Source organism: Pyrus communis, chromosome 2 (assembly GCF_963583255.1).
Source record: "Pyrus communis chromosome 2, drPyrComm1.1, whole genome shotgun sequence".
NCBI classification, from domain to species: domain Eukaryota; kingdom Viridiplantae; phylum Streptophyta; class Magnoliopsida; order Rosales; family Rosaceae; genus Pyrus; species Pyrus communis.
Window position 1 is genome coordinate 4,722,176 of NC_084804.1, and position 18,361 is coordinate 4,740,536.

Genomic DNA, 18,361 nt, shown 5'->3' on the forward strand with positions numbered 1-18,361 from the left:
TTATACACTGTTCCGCAGTAGAACAATAAAAGAGGGACGACTAGACAAGAGTGCATAATGACTTTTAGAATCTGAAGAGGGAATGAGGAACCAAAATGAAAAGAGAAGAAAAGAGTACTTTATTGATCATTACGGTGAGCTGTATGCATGTTGACGGTTAAACAGAGAAAAAGTCAGGTAAATGCATTAAAAAGTCTAGTAATTAGTCATTCGAAATAACCTAATTAATTACCTCTAAAAGTTGATTACAATTGTCAATTAACAACCAAGTTTACCTGGTCTCAAAGTTAATTTGAAGGGGGAATGAGATCCCATGATCTTCTCCAACCATGATCGCGTGTATCCCCGATGGTAAAAAGCTTGTAACCAGTGTAATCAACAATTCCCAAGCTCTTAGGAACACCGAACACAAAATTAACCTCCATTCTTTGTCCAGCCTTCGCAAACACCCTCTCAACCTCAATCACCTGCTTAGCATGTGTACCTACAATTCCATCTGGGGGCTTTGAGTAAACAAAAACAACCTCACTCCCATCCCTTTTGCCTACATGTTTCACTTCAGCCTTGACCGAAAAATTGTGTTACAAGTCATCTAAAAGGACTGCTGGGCAGGATGGCTTGTATGTTTCATCGCCGTACTTAAATTTGTGGCAGTGTTGGGTCTTGTTCAACAAAATATTCATCGATTCAACTGCAGCTATTAGGGTGTAGTTGAATTGAGCGTAGCTAAGGCCATAGCCAAATGGATAATCGGTAGAGCCATTTAAGAGTTTGTATGTACGACCAGGATAGCCTAGGGTATCGACTGGCCTCAATGGCATGGATGTCATAGGTAGCATTTCGACGTAACTAGCTTCATACATGTAAGAGGTAATCTTCCTCCTGTAACATAGTGAACATGTATTGTTAGGACATTAGCTGATCACATGACGAAACAATTGATATGTACTTATTACATCTATTATCTTTATTATAATTAAATATTGGCTAACATATTAATTGTCGCATCATGTGGTCTAAAAATGCAATTCTATTAATAGTTCTTGTACTTACGATTATCATTTTGTTTGGCGAACAACTTGGTTGATAATTGAGTTTGGTAACCAGGAAGAAGGAGGTCCACTCCGTCCAAGCCCTCCGCTTCAACCGATAAGTCCAATCCCGCCACAACCATGGTTGCATGAGCTTCCTTGGCAGCTGCCATGGCAAGGAATATATATCAAGCTCTCATTTAGACATGCAACATCACTTCCCACTTCATACCACACTTTTGTTGAGGAAGAATTGAGAGTACACAACTCTAACACAAATGTTAAAGAGACAACACAAGTAAACAAATTACTTGTATTAACTCACAAAATATTACAACAAAACTTTCAAAAACACTCTTAGAAGCTATGACACTCACTCTTTCTAGAAACACACTCTAGATCACTCACACTCCTCATAAGAGTACCTTCTCACTCTCTTACTTAGTTCTCTCTTGATGCTTACTTCTTCTTTGTTACAAGCTTACTTGATTACTTGGTTGGTTTATTTCACAACATCACACACCTATTTATAGGTGGTGTTTTGCCGACTCCAATTGCTCACCGACATGGGCATTACATAATAGCCACATATTTGTGATGGTTCTAGGCTTTTCTACAAACCATTTTTCTAGATTTTCTTAAGCCTAAGGCGGTGTACTCAGGCTTTTCCAACTTGCTACCTTCTTTGCTAGAGTTTTCTAGCATATTCCCATTATAGAATCTTCTAGAGAAAACCATGCATGTTTAAACTAAAATAATCTAGTTCTTTTGTACCGATTGATCTTAATGGGCTGATGTTGATCTTTAACAACTTTTCCATAGGATTTGAAAGCATCACGAGGTGAAATGTACTGCAAGGAACACGTACACAATGTAGTAAGTAATAATGTTACATGTAACACATATGTTCGGTAAAACACGTAAGAATTTGGAAAGATTTTTTGCATTTTCAATACCTGCATATTTTCGGATCATGTCTTAGTAGCATTGGCATGAGGCCCGACGATGGCTAGGGTTTTGAACTTAGCTGAGTTCAGACGCAAAGTTTCGTTGGCATTCTTTAACAAAAAATTCCTTCTCTTGCTCTGGTAGTAAGCTCCACAGTCCAAACCCAATCCTGTACTGATTAATTAGAAGCATGGAACTTAATTAACTGAAATCATATGTTTATCATTTAAAACTCAAGAAACTAGTTAATTCTCTTTCTCCTCCAGTGTCATCCTATCTACCAAGTCCTTGGCCCTATCGCCATTCGAAAGTTTAGAGTCGCAAAAGACAAAGGCTGACATGTCCAAACCAAGGTCAGAATACCTTCAAGGATCACATACATGAGTGAAGTTGCTACCACCATTGTTGCATGCAACATTGTTCGAGTCTAGGATTCTTCCGGCATTGGAAGAAATGGCAAAGTAAGCAATGGAGAAAGTAACAAGAAAAACAACAATATTGGTAGCCATGGTTACTAGCTAAGTAGATGAACGATTGAGGGAACCAACCTACATATATATATATATATATATATATATTAATACGTATATGGGATAAATGAACTAATATTTTGAAACATAGGCCGGAGATAAGTGAAAAAAAATTTAATTCGGTTTTTAAAATCATGTGGATATATATGATGTGGAGATCAAGATTGTTAATTCAGTTTTTTAAATCCTGTGGATATGATATGGATAGAAGCTAACTTAGTCTTGAATTTCATATCCGAAATTGTAATTTTATGAAATCTAATTTATGTTTTCTAATTTATAACATTGTGGCCCTATATTTAAGTAAATAGAAATTTGTCAGAGTTAATTAGCCTTATTATTTGTACCCTTTAAAAGAATTTCCCTTCTTTTGATTTTGAAGTAAATGTAATATTTTATTTTCTATATCCCACCTTCGTAATTAACTCAAAGACATTTATACTGTTTCATATTAATCTGATACTAACTTTTCGTAGACTACACTTGACACAAGGTTTTCAACACACAAATTTGAAACTGTTCCTTATGGCTTTCTTAAAGATATGGCTTTGAATTCATGAGTGCTAAACTAGTGACCTTTTGAGAAATCATAAAAGTAAGCTTCAATGGAAGTTTAATTAGAACGGAAGTTAGTGAAATTTAGCAAGAAATGAAATCAACAGGACATAATTGTGTCTGCTTGACCATTGTGAGATGATTGTATGCATTGTAATTGACGAGTCTTAAGCTCATGCAAACATTGAACACAAACTGAACGGTTTCGCTCCTTCCAATTTCACAAAAACCTTCTCAAACCCGATTGGGCATGCGTTGCAGCGATACAATATGGGTTTGAGTAAACAAGATGACTTTTTTTTTTTTTTTTTTTTTTTTTTATGGTCCAAAGCAAACAAAATGACTTCAATTACATCCCTTTTTACCCGCATTCTCTACCTAAGCACAATATCAGTTTCATGGTTTTATTGAAACAGGAGTACAAGGTGTCTTGTATTCATCTACTCTCTATGGCGGCAATTTGTAAGACAAACCAAAAATAATCTCTCATACAAATGGTTATTTTGGATATTATTTTTCTTCTACAATTCACTTTAACAAATGGTTATTTTGGATATTATTTTTCTGCTACAATTCACTTTAACTTTTTGTTTCTGATATTACTAGTTAGCATGTCAATGTTATGTTCTCCATTATGAATTTTATTACTAGTTACCATGTCAATGGCATGCTTTTTGGTCTGAATTCTCCGCATGACTTGAGTATCTTGTGAGTTTTAAATCTTCAAAGTATTTACCATGTCAACGCTAGGCTCATCTACTATCCCAAACAAATAACATAACTTCTCTTTTTTTTCGACACCGTTCTCAAGAGAGAAGGTTCAAAAATACACAAGCGATTCCCATTTCCAACCAAACCCTAGTCTTCAATGGCCAAGTCTTACACAACCAATGCGACGTTGAATACTGTGACATCTATAACAATTCTCACATCCAAATCCTAGTCATATATGAATCCGATGAACCAAAAAACAATAGTAACTGTAACAACAATGTGAAGGCCATGGAGGACAAGCCTATAAAGCTCAACATGAAGACCCCACGTCCGAAAATGCATGTCTCTATTGAAATCGCCGTACACAACACTATCTCGAAGCTAAAAGAGAAAATTCAAGCCATCAATTAGTTCTTTCCTATTAATCGTTTGGTGCTTCATGCAGTTGGAAACAAGTCCACGAATAAGCTGAAGCTTATCATCTTAAAAAAGTGTGGTACAAAAGCTGAAGCTTATCGTGTTAACAAAGTGCGGTACAAAGAAGATTGCGGTGAAAGTGAACACATTAGATAATGTAGAGTAGTTGAGGGAGAAGCTCAAGAGGTTGCACCACTTTCATTTGCTGCAAGAGACCTATTTCTTTATAATGTGATGGAGAACGACAACTAGTTTCGGTGGCATCAGGCTGGGCAGGTTGAGAGGATGGAAATTTTTAGTGGTGTTAACCAGTGGATTGTAGGTTAAGGTATTAAGCTACGGCATTTTTCATTTTGTTACCATGGTTTCTAATTTTTTAATTTGGAATAAATAAAAAAAATCTTCAATCAATATATTCTACCTACAAAACAAAACAAAAAAGTTAAAATTCAGTTAGAATTATTTATCTAAAAAATTCAGTTGGGTGAAAAGAATGTATTACTATTTTGATAATAATTTAAGAAAATGAAAATTACCTCATATTTTAGTTTCTGCCAATATCTCAGTTACATTTATACTTGTAATTGTGAGGTATTCCTTGTAATTGTTAGCCAATACCTCGGTTTTATATATATATTTGTAAATTGTTAGAAGAATTGGTAGTCATTATAAAATCATACTTCATGTAATAAGAGGTTCTATAGTCATTTCATTTTTACTTATATATGGCATCAAATAAATGTGACCACAACATCATGAAATGAATATTTCTTGGAAATTAAAAATGTGAGATAATTATTTGATGAATAAGTCACTAGTAACCCATATCGTTAAGAGTTGTTTTGGCATCTTGAAGATGATGATGCGACAAGGAGTTCTGTTCAGTTAGTTAAAAACATTGAACATTTTTCCAGGTTCATCGATATTGAATCGATTGAGCTCACCTCTAAGACGTGCTCCACTTTTAATAGACGCTACCCTATACCATCAAAATTGTTTTCAAAGTTTTGAGTTCGATACTCTCCTAGCCTAATATGGTAATATCTCATACACATAAAATAAATAAATAAAGATGACACAACTACATTTACATTGGTTTTGAACACAAAACGGTGGTTCATCCAAAGACTCGTCACTCAGTTAGTTAAAAACACCCCCCAACATGCATTAATACTGTTTTCGAAAAAACGGTGACCCATTAGAAAATCCAAAATAGGCCCATTACAAACGCTCGTTTCCTGGTTTGTCATATCCAAGCCCAAAACAAAAAGCCTAAACACAGTGAAGTAAACGACTCTCTCTCTCTTCCCCACCCACCACTCTCACTCTCACTGTACATCTCTACTCCTCCCATGGCGTTTGGATACATAAGGCAGTTTCTGGCTTCGGAGGCGTTCAAAAATTCAGGGAGAGAAATAAGAGACGTCGTACCGAGACTGGTAAAGTTCGTATGCTTCGTCCAAGTCACCAAGACGCACCTCCTCACCGTAGCTCTGGTAACTGTTAACTGATATATATATATATATATTTTTTTTTTTTTTTAATTACGTTAAATACGATGAGCTGAGGGCAAAAATGACCAGAAACACGGGATGGGTTGTGATTCCGTGTGTGCAGTGCTACGGTCCCAGCATGCTCCCGACCATCGGCCTGGCCGGAAATAATTTGTGCTTGGCTGAACGCATCTCGACCCGGTTCGAAAGAATCGGTGTCGGAGATATTGTCATGGTACGGTCGCCTGAGGCTCCTCGGAAGACCGTCGCCAAGAGATTGATAGCAACGGAGGGTCAGTCTGTTACTTATGTTGTCGACCCTAAGAACGGTGATCGGTCGGAGACATTAGTGGTATCTTCGTGTTCCATTTCAACTTTGCAATGTTGGTTTTGTTTTGGATTTTGGGTTTTTGGTTTTCGACATTTTCGTTTCTGTTCTTCGGTTTTTTTTAAGGATTTTGGAGATTGTAATGTTGTTGTTGGTAATAGGTTCCTAAGGGACATGTTTGGGTAGAGGGAGACAACATCTATGCCTCGCGTGATTCGAGGAATTTCGGGCCGGTTCCTTACGGGCTTGTTGAAGGCAGAATCTTCTGGAGGGTGAGAAAGTTTTCTTCTTTTAGCTCGATTTGAATTATGTGCATGTACATCGTTTGGATGGGTTTCGGATGGGTTTCGGATTGACTTGCTATGCGTAAAGGAATTCATGTTGAGTGGAATTGTGAAGAAGATATGCCCTTTCAATTTGTGAGTTGTAGGATTGTTTGTTTTAGGAGAGTACATGGCGGAAAACCAAGCGCAAAGGCGTTGTATGATTCATGCAGCCGACCCCACTTAGTGTGATAAGGCTTGGTTGTTGTTGTTGTTGCAGAAAGTATATGAAATTTAGCTCCAATATAAGCTAGAAATCAAGTAATGGTGAAAATTGTAAGGGATATGATGCGCGCGTAAGTGATTGTCGTTATGCTTTTCAATGTGAAGATTCGGAAGATGTATTTACTGGCAGTGGTAGAACTAGTATAGTATGATAGAAATGAACAACGAAGTGTCTTTTAGTAGTTTTATTTTCTTCTTTGGTACTAAAGATTTCTCGTGTTTGATCACTTTGTCATTAGATATGGCCGCCCAAAGACTTTGGATCGTTGGAGCAAAGCAAAGGGAAGGATATGGACTCATGAGGTACACTTACTGAACATGCACAGTGTTAGTAAGCCATTTGTAACTAGACAATCTTGTTCTGAAGCTGCTGTTTGAGTGATGTATAAGCTCCTTTTAAATCATTGAGCGGATACAATCCTTTTCGCAAGATAGTCGTAGCAAGAGAGGGAACAAGATGCTTTTCCAGTTATGGGCACGCCAGTACTGATAGTTGTCGAATTTTACACATCTTAGCCAGTTTTGAGGTTCAATCTTTTGTGGTTCAATCTATAAATCCACCACCAACTTATGTTTCAGTGATTTCTCCATTGATGTCATGGTTTACTGTATACGTGGATTGTGATTGGCTTTCGATGGAAGTGATCTCTAAGAATTCATACTTTCTGCATAAACTTATATTTCAGTAGTCCTGAGAAATCTTGGGGTTGCAGTCTTCATGATTTGGGTTGATCGGAGCATTTCTTTATACAAACGTTCTCCGGTGTGAATCTTTGAGAGATTAATCTTTTACTTATAGGATAAACCTTCCGGCGCAAGTCTGCACATCGGGCATGAAACGGTTCACTTTCCACTTTTACGCAACAAACACAAAGCCGTTATCTTTTTATTTCAACTTCAACAAAAATTCAATGAAGCACATCAAAATACTTTTGGAGTGGAAAGAATCCCTCACGTAGCATATGGTTGCTATTTACATCCCCAAAATGTCAAAAAACCGTGGCAACGGCGACTTATGGCTGTACACAAATTTCCGGCCAAGAATGTCACTCGACGCCCTCTTCATCTCGTCCTCTCAGTGTCGCACTTGTTATCTGGCGTATCGATCTTTGACTCCAGCTCACTTCATAAATTTGGCGAGCGAGGGCGTGCTTCGCACTCAGGAACGTTAGTAAGACTCTTCACTTTCCATACAGGATGAGTGTTATACGGGGCTTGTTCTTGATACCTGCACCTGAAAACCAAAATCAGTGAGCACAAACCTGAACGACTATCAACGAAAGAAACCGAGATTTCAAAATAGGTCTGCTACTGTAACATCTAGCTACCACGGCGAAATCAAACCTGGTTCCGAAAGCTCATTGCAGCGTGCCAGCTCTGAGGATCTTGTAATGTCGTGGAAACGTCACTGATGAAGGTTAACGTAGACGGTTCTTCTCGTGTGTTAGCTGTTACAGAGGGTGGTAATTCTCTCATGACCCATAAGACAAAGGCTGAAGGTATTGATGAACCTGAAAAAAACAGTATAAACATCGTAAGGATACTAAAAACGACAGGATTCATCTAACCACGAACGGTAAAGGAATTTAGAACGACCTACCTACGAAATAATATAAAATCAGTAAAACGGAAGTATAAACATCCTTCATACGCTGTTGATGCCAATCGTAAAGCATCTGCAGAACGATATGGTCAAGTTTCAGAGATTCATTAAACTGACTTAGATGTCTGAATAACGAAAAAAACCTTTGAGCTAACAATCAAGTACGTACAGGAATTTCAGTTAATAGAGCCACCAAAGAACTTGAGGCGAAACAGAGAACAGAAACAACAGCTAAACCTGCAACCTGTCAACAAAGAAGACGGAAGCAAGTGATAAACTATAAGCCACTGATATATTTTCGCCGAACAATACACTTTCCGAATGATCTGATACTTTAACGGACAGATGAATGATTATATACAACATGAGATTATGGAAATCAAGAAAACAAAGACCAAAATAAAAGTATACCTTCCACATCTCAGAAGAAGCTCTCTCAGATCTAACGTTTCTCATTCTCAGGCATAATAGGAGCCCTGAAAATCCAAGACAAAGCAAAACGACACTTCAGATTGAAGGATAAGTATATAGAGGTGTTACTGACACTCCAAAATAGTCATCGCGCGCCCCTTCCCCTATAAAAATAGGGAGGAGTTGCACATAAAGAAATGCAAGAAAGTACAAGAGTGTGAAACGATAGTTACTCACCATAACACGCTAATGCTCCTCCTAATAATAGTATCGCTATTGCAAAGAGATCTACATATACCTGGATAATGATAAAATTCATTGCACCACGGGTTAACTACTAGTTAATAAGAAATAAGTACGATGCAAAACTGCATATTCGGCCACAACAGTGATAACCTTCTTTACATCATCAAAAAGGAATTATACACATTTTAAACACCACTACATTACTAACAGTCTGCATCCAAGTTATAAGCCGAAGAATTATTTTATGGTCTGAACACAAAACTGAGGCAGCAAAACCTTATTTCTTTTAGCATCTAAATATAGCAAAACTGGAACTATAGCATAGCAAAGATAGAAGGTGATCACACATGTAACAATCTAGAATTAGCAACGCGTTCATACCCGAGCCACCAGTGCAGAATCAATAGGATTTTGTCCCATCCCGATCCAAATTATCACTGCACTTGCTATCATTATAACAAAAAGTAGCAAGGTGACCTGGTAGACAACCTCAAAGTTAATAAACTTTAACATTAATTTGTACAAAACATGACATAGGGAAATCATGCAACGCTAAGGACTAATACTAGATCATATATGAGTAGATAACAGGGAACCCTGAACTGTGGCAATACCAAAATTACGATTCTCTGGCGGCTTCCAATACGAATAAATCGCAAAGGAAAACAGGTCCTATGACTATCTCTGTCCAATGAATCTGGTCTGCTGAATGTCTGCTCCAACAAAGCTTCACGAAAATTCCCTTCATCCTCATCATCCTCATCATCTGCCTGATGACACAGGTCAACCCTAAAGAGAGATGTCATATATAGCTCAAACGAAACACCCCTTTCAATATAAGTACCAACTTGAGAAAGGCAATATTCAGGTAAAGAATGGTTGATATATCTTTATTCATGTAAAAGAGCACTTCCAGAACTCTATTTTCTGATGGCTCATAAAAAACACACTATAGAGACATTAGTAATCAACAACAGATCCTAATTATAACAGAATGGCCTGAAAAGAAAACAGGAAAGGCACACTACAGATCTATCAAAGCCACATCCTTCAAATCCATAAGCAATGGATTTCTAAACCGTTCAACGAAAGAAAAATACAAAAGTAACGGGATCAGCTATATGCTGAATTGCTGATTCATAATATAAAAGTATATGGGAGCACTATATGTCTCAATAGATGTTGATTTATTATGTATGTACTACTTCTCAGGTAATGCTGGTTATTCATCTTCACATCCATACTTCTGTTATCCTCATCCCATAGTTGTGTTTTTGCCTAGTTGCCCAGCACAATGTATGATGTTACTATTATACTTTTTAATTGACAGGTAATCTACAGTCACACAATACTCCCAATGCACTTTTCCATTTCATCCATCTTACTCTCTAGTCCCACCTCAACCTCTGTGTTTGCGAATGGAAACAACAGTGCTGCTAATCGAAAACATAAAAGGCAGGTTGTATCCAAGATAGATGAAAAAAGCTAAGATCTCTACACTTTTTTCGACATTTTCATGAAAGTTCGTGAGCTAAGTTTTGGATTGTTTAAAATGAAAAAGAAGAAAAGGAAATAGAAAACTTACCAGAACGATAAAAGTAGAAGAAACACTGCAAAAAACAGAATTTCGGGTAATGCTGCAAAGCATTTTAACCATTCAGATAATCTGACCAAGCACTGAAGATAGATATATGGCGTGTATTGAAAGAGAAAGCATACCCATGAGGGTAAAACCACAAGAGTTAGACCAACATTGCCACCCCTTGCAAGCAGCAAAAAGAGTTAATACAAAATAAATTAAGCAACCTGTCACAGACAAGATCAAATAAATTAAATCAGTTTGAATCAAGATGTAAATACAACACGCTTGTCGAAGTCATAAGTTAATGGAAAAAATCATTACGTAAGATGGTATCATCAGTTCTGTATCTTGGTTGTGTAACAACTGGCTATTTCTGTGAGTCCAAACTCATGAAAAACCAACAAGTTGTTGCAAAATCAGTCATACATAGAACATCAGGTGATTTCAAAAGCCAGGAAAAGAGAGCCAAAATATCAAGGCTCTTGATATGCAACATAATTAAGGCGAAGCATTCTTGAAAGAGAATATCAGATCTCAGACAAGAATAGAAGGCAATAGTGAATCAGGATTGGGAATAAACAATTTTTACCCAAATTAGAAGAGCCAATCAACATATGAAAAACCTGCAGCGAGGCAATAGTATGTATTAAGACAATGCCAGCATGCTTTAGTAAGCTTCAATATAGCAATTAGTCATGCCGTAAGTACATATACATATTCACATGCGTACAAGTGAGCATATTCATGCAGATGCAGCACCAAACACTAAAATATTACTGCATAGCCATCATGCACATGTATGATGTACCCCTTCATCATTTTCCTCCCCATATATGCATCCGTTCTAAATTGAATTTCCCTACCAAATTCTTAGGAACAATATCTATAGATGCAATTTTTTATGGGACTCAACCTTGGGAGTTGTCAACCTATGACTTTAACGTATTCAGCAACAGCACAATTTCTCTAACAGTCACCAAAATCTTCACATTAAGACTGATTCCTAGGAGGCCTTACGATGTCAAATTACTACATCCAGAACAAATAGGTAAATCCAGCAAGCTAACAATTTCTTTTGAAATTTAGCTACATCATGCATGCATGCAGGCACGCACAAACACATGTATAAATGTCAGGAGTTTTAACGAAACACTCCCGGTACTGTTCACTTTATAGAAAAGGACATTTTTACTCTAAAAAGTCACTCCTAGTCCTATTCACTTACAACACCTTTTTGTCCTTTTGATTAAAACTCAAAGTTTTCAATCCCTTTTCATTAGTTTTCCTATAAACGTGTTGGTATGTATGTATGCATATGTATGTATTTGTATTACATACCTGCATATATATAGAAAAAATATACACAAACAAACAAAAAGAAACAGAAATAAAATGTGAATTTGAATAAGGAATAGTAATCTTGACCAAAAAATAAATAAATAAGGAATGGTAAAGCATGGTTCATCACTTACTTTTTGTCGAGTCCAGCCAAGTTGTGAATTCCTCGAGTGAATTCTAATTAACTGAAATAGCAAGGAAAAGAAACTCAGAATCATTTCAACAAAAGAACCTCATAGACGCCAATCATAGGCTTCCCCAGTTTTAAAATGTTGATGTTACCAAATTTACTTAAACATAAGAATGTATCTTGAGGATAAAAGTTATGGAGATTGAGAATGGGGATTTAGCAGTAATCTTAAAGTCACGCTCACTGTTCTAAAAATCCCCGCCTAGCGCCTAGGCGCCGAGATTGAGAATGGGGATTTAGCAGTAATCTTAAAGTCACGCTCATTGTTCTAAAAATCCCCGCCTAGCGCCTAGGCGCCTAGGCGGTTGGCCACCGGCCCGGTTAATGCCTAGGCGTTTGAAAATTTAGAAAGGGCGCCTAGACCTGCTAAGGCACCCGCCTAGCCTGCCCAGACATGCCTAAACTCCTGCCTAGACCGCCTAGGCACCCGCCTAGTCCGCTACCAGACTAGTGCCTAGCGTCTTTTAGAACCTTGGTCAAGCCCAAGTCTCATAACCTAGCTATTCTTCAGAGTGAGGACTAGTAAGGCTCCATGATGTGATATTTCAAGTATCCTGAACATAAATTAAACTAAACACACCCAACATTTATAGGTATAATTACTTACAAACCCGTGCTAAGAGCAATTGGTCAACAAAGTTTTGAGCACCATGTATTTGTATTCATTACACTAGCTATACAAAACATGATCTCAAACAAATTAACTATCCCATATGATCTCCTTCATGTATCAGTTAATTATATATCTTATTCTTTGAATTCAAAATAATTCCTTGTCTCCAATTTCCCCATTGTAATCGGTTCATGTGTATTGAAAGGAAGAGTTATACCCTGGGCAAGAACCTAAGAAACAAAAAGGGTCACTGCCTGCTCTGAAGCACACATTCTTTCTATCAAAAATGGTTACTGGTTGATCTAAAATCAATCCATTCACATATTTATACAAAATCCCAATTACCAGTCCAACGAGAAAACCAAATGACAAGTAAAATTCTCAAAAAATCAGAAAAAATATCAAGCAAAATGCCCATTTCAAATTGTCCAAAAACATTCAACGTGCTACCAATCCCATTCCTCAAGTTTCATAGTAAAGCACATTCCTTTAAAACCCACATTGACCATCTTTCCCACAATATAATCTCACCAAACAAAACCCAATTGGGAAAATTCCAATGCACACAAAACTGAACTCAAAAACAAAAGTAAAACAAATATATAAATAAGAAGCAAACCTGATAAAATGCAAGAAGTGCTATAATGCCATCAACCAGAGCAAGACCCACATTCACTCCCACCAACACCCTTGGAAAGCAAGACCCTTCTCTCAATCCAAACATCCTCCTCCAAACTCTCTCTCTCTCTCTCCCCCTCTCTCCCTCTCCTCAATAACCCACTCTTTCTCGCTCTAGATTAATTAAAAACTAGACAGCTAAGCAAAAGAGCAAGGCTAGGGACTGAGAAGCGTACGGACCCTTTGTGCCTTTGATGGTATCCTTCACGACAGATCTGTGCGCTGCTTCTGATGCTGCCTTGATTTCATCTTTTTGCGGTGTTGCCCCCACAACCCACCAACGAAATCTTCCAACTTCACAGACCAAAATCTTGGTGGTATTTGGAGTAATAACCTTGCGATGTCGAGGGTAAATCGATAGTTTGGACGCACACGGTCTGACTCTCTCGCACGCGGGCGGCTTTGATTCTCCCATGAATGTATCATTATCAACGTATCAAAATCATAATTTTTGCCCTTTTTGACTCCCACGGGTTTGACTTGGTATTTCAACCAATCACAAAAAGGCTATAATTTCTTTTTCTTTTTTTTTTAATTTAATTATTTTTTTTAGTATGTAAAGTTTTGCTAAAGGAGGTTAGCTATAGTCTTCGCCTTCCCTTGTTTTTTCTTTTAAAATATACTTTCCTTGAGGATTAATGATTACTTTTATATTTACTTGAAATATGTGATATCCACACATCATTTTTACTTCTCTTACATCCTTTTAATTTTTGACAATTGGATCGGATGAATTGAAAAAGATCAAATGACATGAATTAACAAGAGGTGTCGGAGAAGTAAAAGAAGGTGCGTGGATAACACACCCTTTACCTTATTGTTTATTAGTTTTTTCATCACTGTCACATGTGGAAAATCTTTTATTTATTACGACCGATACGCATATCCATTTTGTATTCCTATTATTCGCTGTTAAATTAGAAATAATTTTCGCCATGTTGAGAAGTTTTTGTTCCTGCCTAACGGTCATTTGTTCAAAAAAAAAAAAAAAAAAAACCAATACGGTCGTGCCAAAAAATATACTTATCAAAATGGAAGATGAGAACTTTTTTTTTAATCAAACCTAAGACTTTTAACTTACAAGTGAAGATAAATACTACTAGACCGTAGTACTAAATGGTAAGAAGAGGATCTAGTTGAACACAAAAAAGTGTTAAACTATTCTAATTTCTAACAAATTGCTTGAACCAAGTAGCAGCACGTAGATGAAAAGTCCACAGATTAAACAATTAAATAGTCAAATAAAACCTCGAACGTAAAATTAAGATTGAGAGCACAGTTGACAAACTCTCCCTCGAAGCCTCCACCAGCCAGTTGATTTTCGTTGTAACCCCTACTTTGTCTATGTTTTCAATTCTTGGAGGTTGGATGCCTGACTTTTTCTTCATCTGTTCTTTATTTTCGGTTCTCATGTCTCTGGGCTTCTGCTAAAGTGCTTCCATCTGCATGTTCTCGCCCTTCATCATAAATCTGCAACTGCAAGAAAGACAGATATAACAATCCACTAATCTGAGAACGTCAAATTGTTTGATCGGTGGAAATGGAAAGAAAAAACAGTCTGGTGGTTGGAACTGCCACTTGTTTCGAAAGTGGAGTGCCCCCAACTGCATGCATGGACGATTGGGAGAACCGAAACAACAATCCAAAACAAACTTGGAAGTCAAGCAAAAAAAGTCCAAATCAAACGGATATCAGTACCGTGTGAATGATCTTAACTGAAACCATATATCGACAGAGTCACAGACCTTTGCAGAAGGTTGATATGTCTAAATACAAGTTAGTTTTTTATCATTAATAATTTTGACACCATCTTATGGTTAATTATTTATTAGAGCATCTCAAAATTTGTTCATCAAATGATGTGGCCTTATCTCTTCGATTTTCCAAATTGGCAAACAAATTTAGTAAATAGATTTAGTGACTCTAGCACTAATTTAACAAGAGTGTGTTATGTTTCTATCACACTATTTTTTTACATAAAACTACCTTAACTATGGGTAAAACTACAATCTCATACCTTATGTTTTAAACATTGTAATGTCATACCTCAACTTATGAATTCGTTGCAATTAATGTCATACCTCAGTTAAATTTTCTGTCAGTTTAGTTGTTAAATGATGATGTGGCAGAAGCAATGCCCACCCCTTTGCCACGTCATCATTTAACAGCCAAATTATTAATTTTTTAGTAAATAAATTATTAATTAATTAATACTTGTTTATTCCAATTGGCAAAGGAGTAGGCCCCACTCCTGCCACATTAGCATTTAACAGCCAAATTAACAAAAATTTTAACAAAGGTATGACATTACAATAAATTAATAAGTTGAGGTGTGACATGCAACGAATTCATAAGTTGAGGTATAACATTGCAATGTTTAAAACATGAGGTATAAGATTGTGGTTCGACTCATTGTTGTGATAGTTTTTTGTAATTTACACTTCTTTTTTTTTTTTAATACAAGCAATATTACTAATGTAAATTACTCTAAGGAAAGGGGGGAATGTTTGAACTTAGGACCTGGTGAATTAAAGCAGAAGACTTTCATCACCGAAACAATCCATCGCTTGCCTATATTAGGCTGTCATGCTATCATTGTATTAAAAATTTATCATATTTCATCTATCTAGACTTAGTTAACTTTGATCTCAAAAATGTGGACGCAAATCTAACGCACGACAATATTGTAATTGTATCTCTTTCGTAAAGACAAAATTCCAACTTTTAATATAGGAATTAATAAAGTATATAATATATTAACAATCAGTTAAGACATTACTCTCGCAAGTTAATTATTGAAAGTAAAAAAAAAAATTCTTATTGAAGTTGAATTGTGAAACAATAACATCAAGTGACGAGTCTTTCTAAGGTGTGTGGCACCAACATATGCATTGCCAAATAACACATTAATTTATGAGTAAAATGTCCAACTTCTGGTTAGAATAATATTGGTAATACATCGAAAAAATAAAAGCTTTTAGGGGAAATGTTGGTAATATACTAATATGACTAATTAACTGGAAATTAATTAGTTAAAACCCAAAACAAATAAAACTGGGGAGAGAGGACAATTTGAAAAGCATATCTAGTTGGTCAACAGCATTGAATAACCAAGATGCGGTTTTCCATCCTATATAAGCACATGAATTGTAAGGAAAACCAAACCAAACAAACCTTCTTTTTACAAGCCAATTACTAAGAAAAACAATTCTTTCATCATTTTCCAAATGCCCATGGAGGGAAAGCAAACTAGAGGTAGGCAAAAGATTGAGATGAAGAGGATCGAAAACGAAGAGGATCTTCTTGTTTCTTTCTCGAAACGGAGATCCGGCGTCTTCAAAAAAGCTAGCGAGATGATAACACTATGTGGCGGTGAGGTGGGAATTGTGGTTTTCTCACCATCTGGCAAACCTTTCTCGTATGGTCATCCATCTGTCGACAATGTCATCAATCGGTTTCTGGACCAAAATCCACCCGAAAACGATGACTACACTATTCAGTTCATGGAGAATCATCGACAGATGAGAATTTCCGAGGCTATCGAACAGTACAACGAGCTTATCAACCAGTTAGAAGATGTGCAGGAGCGACAGAAATCGCTCCTAAGGAAAGCCAGGAGAAGGAGGAATCGAGAGCACCTGTGGTGGAGTGCACCCCTTGATGAGCTTGGGGTGGATGAGCTCAAACAAGTCTATGTATCCTCGGCGGAGATACACATGACAATCTCTAACCATCTTAAGGAGAGGAGTACCAATATTTTTGGTGCCTCCTCTTCTGGATCTGTCCAACAAACCAATCCCAACTTTGATGCAAATCCAAGTGGGACTGGTTCTTATGCATTTCCTCCTGGCTACGGCCATTAATTTTGAAAAACCCTCCTTAAAGCTAGCTAGGGTTTTTCAAAGTAGGACACATGAGCGGGTTATTTTACTAAATCCAAATGCCCCTTTTATTACTTAGTAATTTCAATTGTTGCGCCCACATGAGTTTATGTAGATTTACTTTTTGTTTAATTATAATTATTAGTTGCATTTTAATTCAGAATTGAGTTATATGAGTAATTGAACCATCAGTAGAAGTTTCGTGATCATATTTCAACATAATCAAAATTAAATGACTAATGTATGTATTTGATATTTATGACTTGTGCTCATAAGCGTTCTTGCTATAACATATTTTTATTAGAGACACGTGTTGTAATTTTTATAAAAAAATTCAAGGACATGCTTTTTTTCAAAAAAAAAATATTTGATAATGCCTTTTGCCATAAAGCATCTCATCACATTTTGGATTACATCTCATCACATGTGTTTCTCCAAATAATTTGATAATTCCCGGTGTTTGGCAGTTAGGAGGAGGCGGATAAGAGCCGTGACTGTCCAATTGGCGGAAGCGTTGGGAGTGCTGGAAGGTTGCTGCATGGCGAGACAGAGGGGGTTCTCCCGCATTGTGATTGAGTCGGACTCTAAAGGGATCGTTGAATGGCTGAACGGGTGTATTGAGCAAGGGGCTTGGGAACTGTTCCCTGTTCTTAGTAAGATACGAAGCGAAGGTGAATCCTTTGTTTCTTGTGACTGGTATTGGGTGCCAAGATCAACTAACAAAGCCGCGGATAATGTGGCATCACATTCTAGGGTGGAGATGTGCGACTTTTTATGGGTCCGTAGACCCCATCTTTGTTTGTTCGTATCCTGAACAAAGATGGTCTTCCTTGCCCTCTGTCCAATTTGTAGTGTATGTTTTGTATATATAAGGGTGACATGTGCTTTCCATGTCGTGTTCTCGCCCTTCTAGTGTTGTTTCTATTTTGATGTTGTTAGCCCGTGTGGCTTTCTGTATCCCTGTTTTGGCTTTGGCCCTAGTTAATGATATTCTCCAGTTCTTTAAAAAAAAAAAAAAAAAAAAAACACACACACATTGCAATCTCATCTGACCAACTAGAGAAAGCACCACTATTTTTTTTAACAACCAATTTTAGTGGAGGGGAAACTGAACTCAAGACCTTTAGTGCAAGAGTGAATTATCGCACAACAAATTGAGCTACAAATCTTTTGCAATTAGATTATTTAGTTGATAAAAAATTAATTTCTAAGATGAAACATGAGACCAGTAATACAGTATGGCCTAGTGACATTC

General features: G+C 36.8%; 3 protein-coding genes and 2 pseudogenes across 6 annotated transcripts; 3 read left to right on the top strand and 2 right to left on the bottom strand.

The window, feature by feature from the left end:
• Positions 1-271: 271 nt before the first annotated feature.
• On the bottom strand, positions 272-1,204 carry LOC137724583 (beta-D-xylosidase 1-like; annotated as a pseudogene).
• Positions 1,205-3,698: 2,494 nt separating this feature from the next.
• Positions 3,699-4,522, top strand: LOC137724584 (uncharacterized; annotated as a pseudogene).
• A 989-nt stretch (positions 4,523-5,511) lies between these two features.
• LOC137726624 (mitochondrial ATP-independent inner membrane protease subunit 1b-like) lies at positions 5,512-7,227 on the top strand. Of its 2 annotated transcripts, XM_068465562.1 has the most exons (5): positions 5,512-5,691; positions 5,813-6,040; positions 6,178-6,288; positions 6,804-6,867; positions 6,955-7,179. In XM_068465562.1, the coding sequence occupies exons 1-4, from the start codon at positions 5,548-5,550 to the stop codon at positions 6,864-6,866; spliced, it is 546 nt and encodes a 181-aa protein (XP_068321663.1). In that variant the 5' UTR covers positions 5,512-5,547; the 3' UTR covers position 6,867; positions 6,955-7,179. The 2 variants fall into 2 exon arrangements, with proteins under 2 accessions (XP_068321663.1, XP_068321665.1); XM_068465564.1 differs by having other exon boundaries at positions 5,555-5,691; positions 5,779-6,040; positions 6,804-7,227.
• Positions 7,228-7,349: 122 nt separating this feature from the next.
• On the bottom strand, positions 7,350-13,553 carry LOC137726623 (tobamovirus multiplication protein 1-like). Of its 3 annotated transcripts, none has more exons than XM_068465560.1 (13): positions 13,167-13,553; positions 11,879-11,929; positions 10,996-11,029; positions 10,544-10,630; positions 10,410-10,461; positions 9,439-9,613; positions 9,206-9,301; positions 8,816-8,876; positions 8,579-8,643; positions 8,337-8,411; positions 8,165-8,240; positions 7,909-8,075; positions 7,350-7,792 (listed from the first exon to the last, which is right to left on the bottom strand). In XM_068465560.1, exons 1-13 carry the CDS (start codon positions 13,269-13,271, stop codon positions 7,769-7,771), a joined length of 1,068 nt encoding a protein of 355 aa, XP_068321661.1. In that variant the 5' UTR covers positions 13,272-13,553; the 3' UTR covers positions 7,350-7,768. The 3 variants fall into 3 exon arrangements, with proteins under 3 accessions (XP_068321661.1, XP_068321662.1, XP_068321660.1); XM_068465561.1 differs by having other exon boundaries at positions 7,356-7,798; positions 10,410-10,434; positions 13,167-13,550; XM_068465559.1 differs by having other exon boundaries at positions 7,356-7,798; positions 13,167-13,549.
• A 2,905-nt stretch (positions 13,554-16,458) lies between these two features.
• On the top strand, positions 16,459-17,088 carry LOC137724585 (agamous-like MADS-box protein AGL62). The gene has a single exon (XM_068463346.1). It carries the CDS (start codon positions 16,459-16,461, stop codon positions 17,086-17,088), a length of 630 nt encoding a protein of 209 aa, XP_068319447.1.
• Positions 17,089-18,361: the final 1,273 nt, after the last annotated feature.

What these genes read in the sequence shown, in the direction of transcription:
- LOC137726624 (XM_068465562.1), top strand. Translation starts at nt 5,548, where the DNA reads ATGGCGTTTGGATACATAAGGCAGTTTCTGGCTTCGGAGGCGTTCAAA. An exon ending in ACCTCCTCACCGTAGCTCTG is followed by an intron (nt 5,692 to 5,812) that starts GTAACTGTTAAC and finishes CCGTGTGTGCAG; the next exon opens with TGCTACGGTCCCAGCATGCT. An exon ending in ATCGGTCGGAGACATTAGTG is followed by an intron (nt 6,041 to 6,177) that starts GTATCTTCGTGT and finishes TGTTGGTAATAG; the next exon opens with GTTCCTAAGGGACATGTTTG.
- LOC137726623 (XM_068465559.1), bottom strand. Translation starts at nt 13,271, where the DNA reads ATGTTTGGATTGAGAGAAGGGTCTTGCTTTCCAAGGGTGTTGGTGGGA. An exon ending in CTTCTACTTTTATCGTTCTG is followed by an intron (nt 9,614 to 10,409) that starts GTAAGTTTTCTA and finishes ATCTCTCTTTAG; the next exon opens with GGTTGACCTGTGTCATCAGG. An exon ending in ATTCTGCACTGGTGGCTCGG is followed by an intron (nt 8,877 to 9,205) that starts GTATGAACGCGT and finishes ATCATTATCCAG; the next exon opens with GTATATGTAGATCTCTTTGC.
- LOC137724585 (XM_068463346.1), top strand. Translation starts at nt 16,459, where the DNA reads ATGGAGGGAAAGCAAACTAGAGGTAGGCAAAAGATTGAGATGAAGAGG.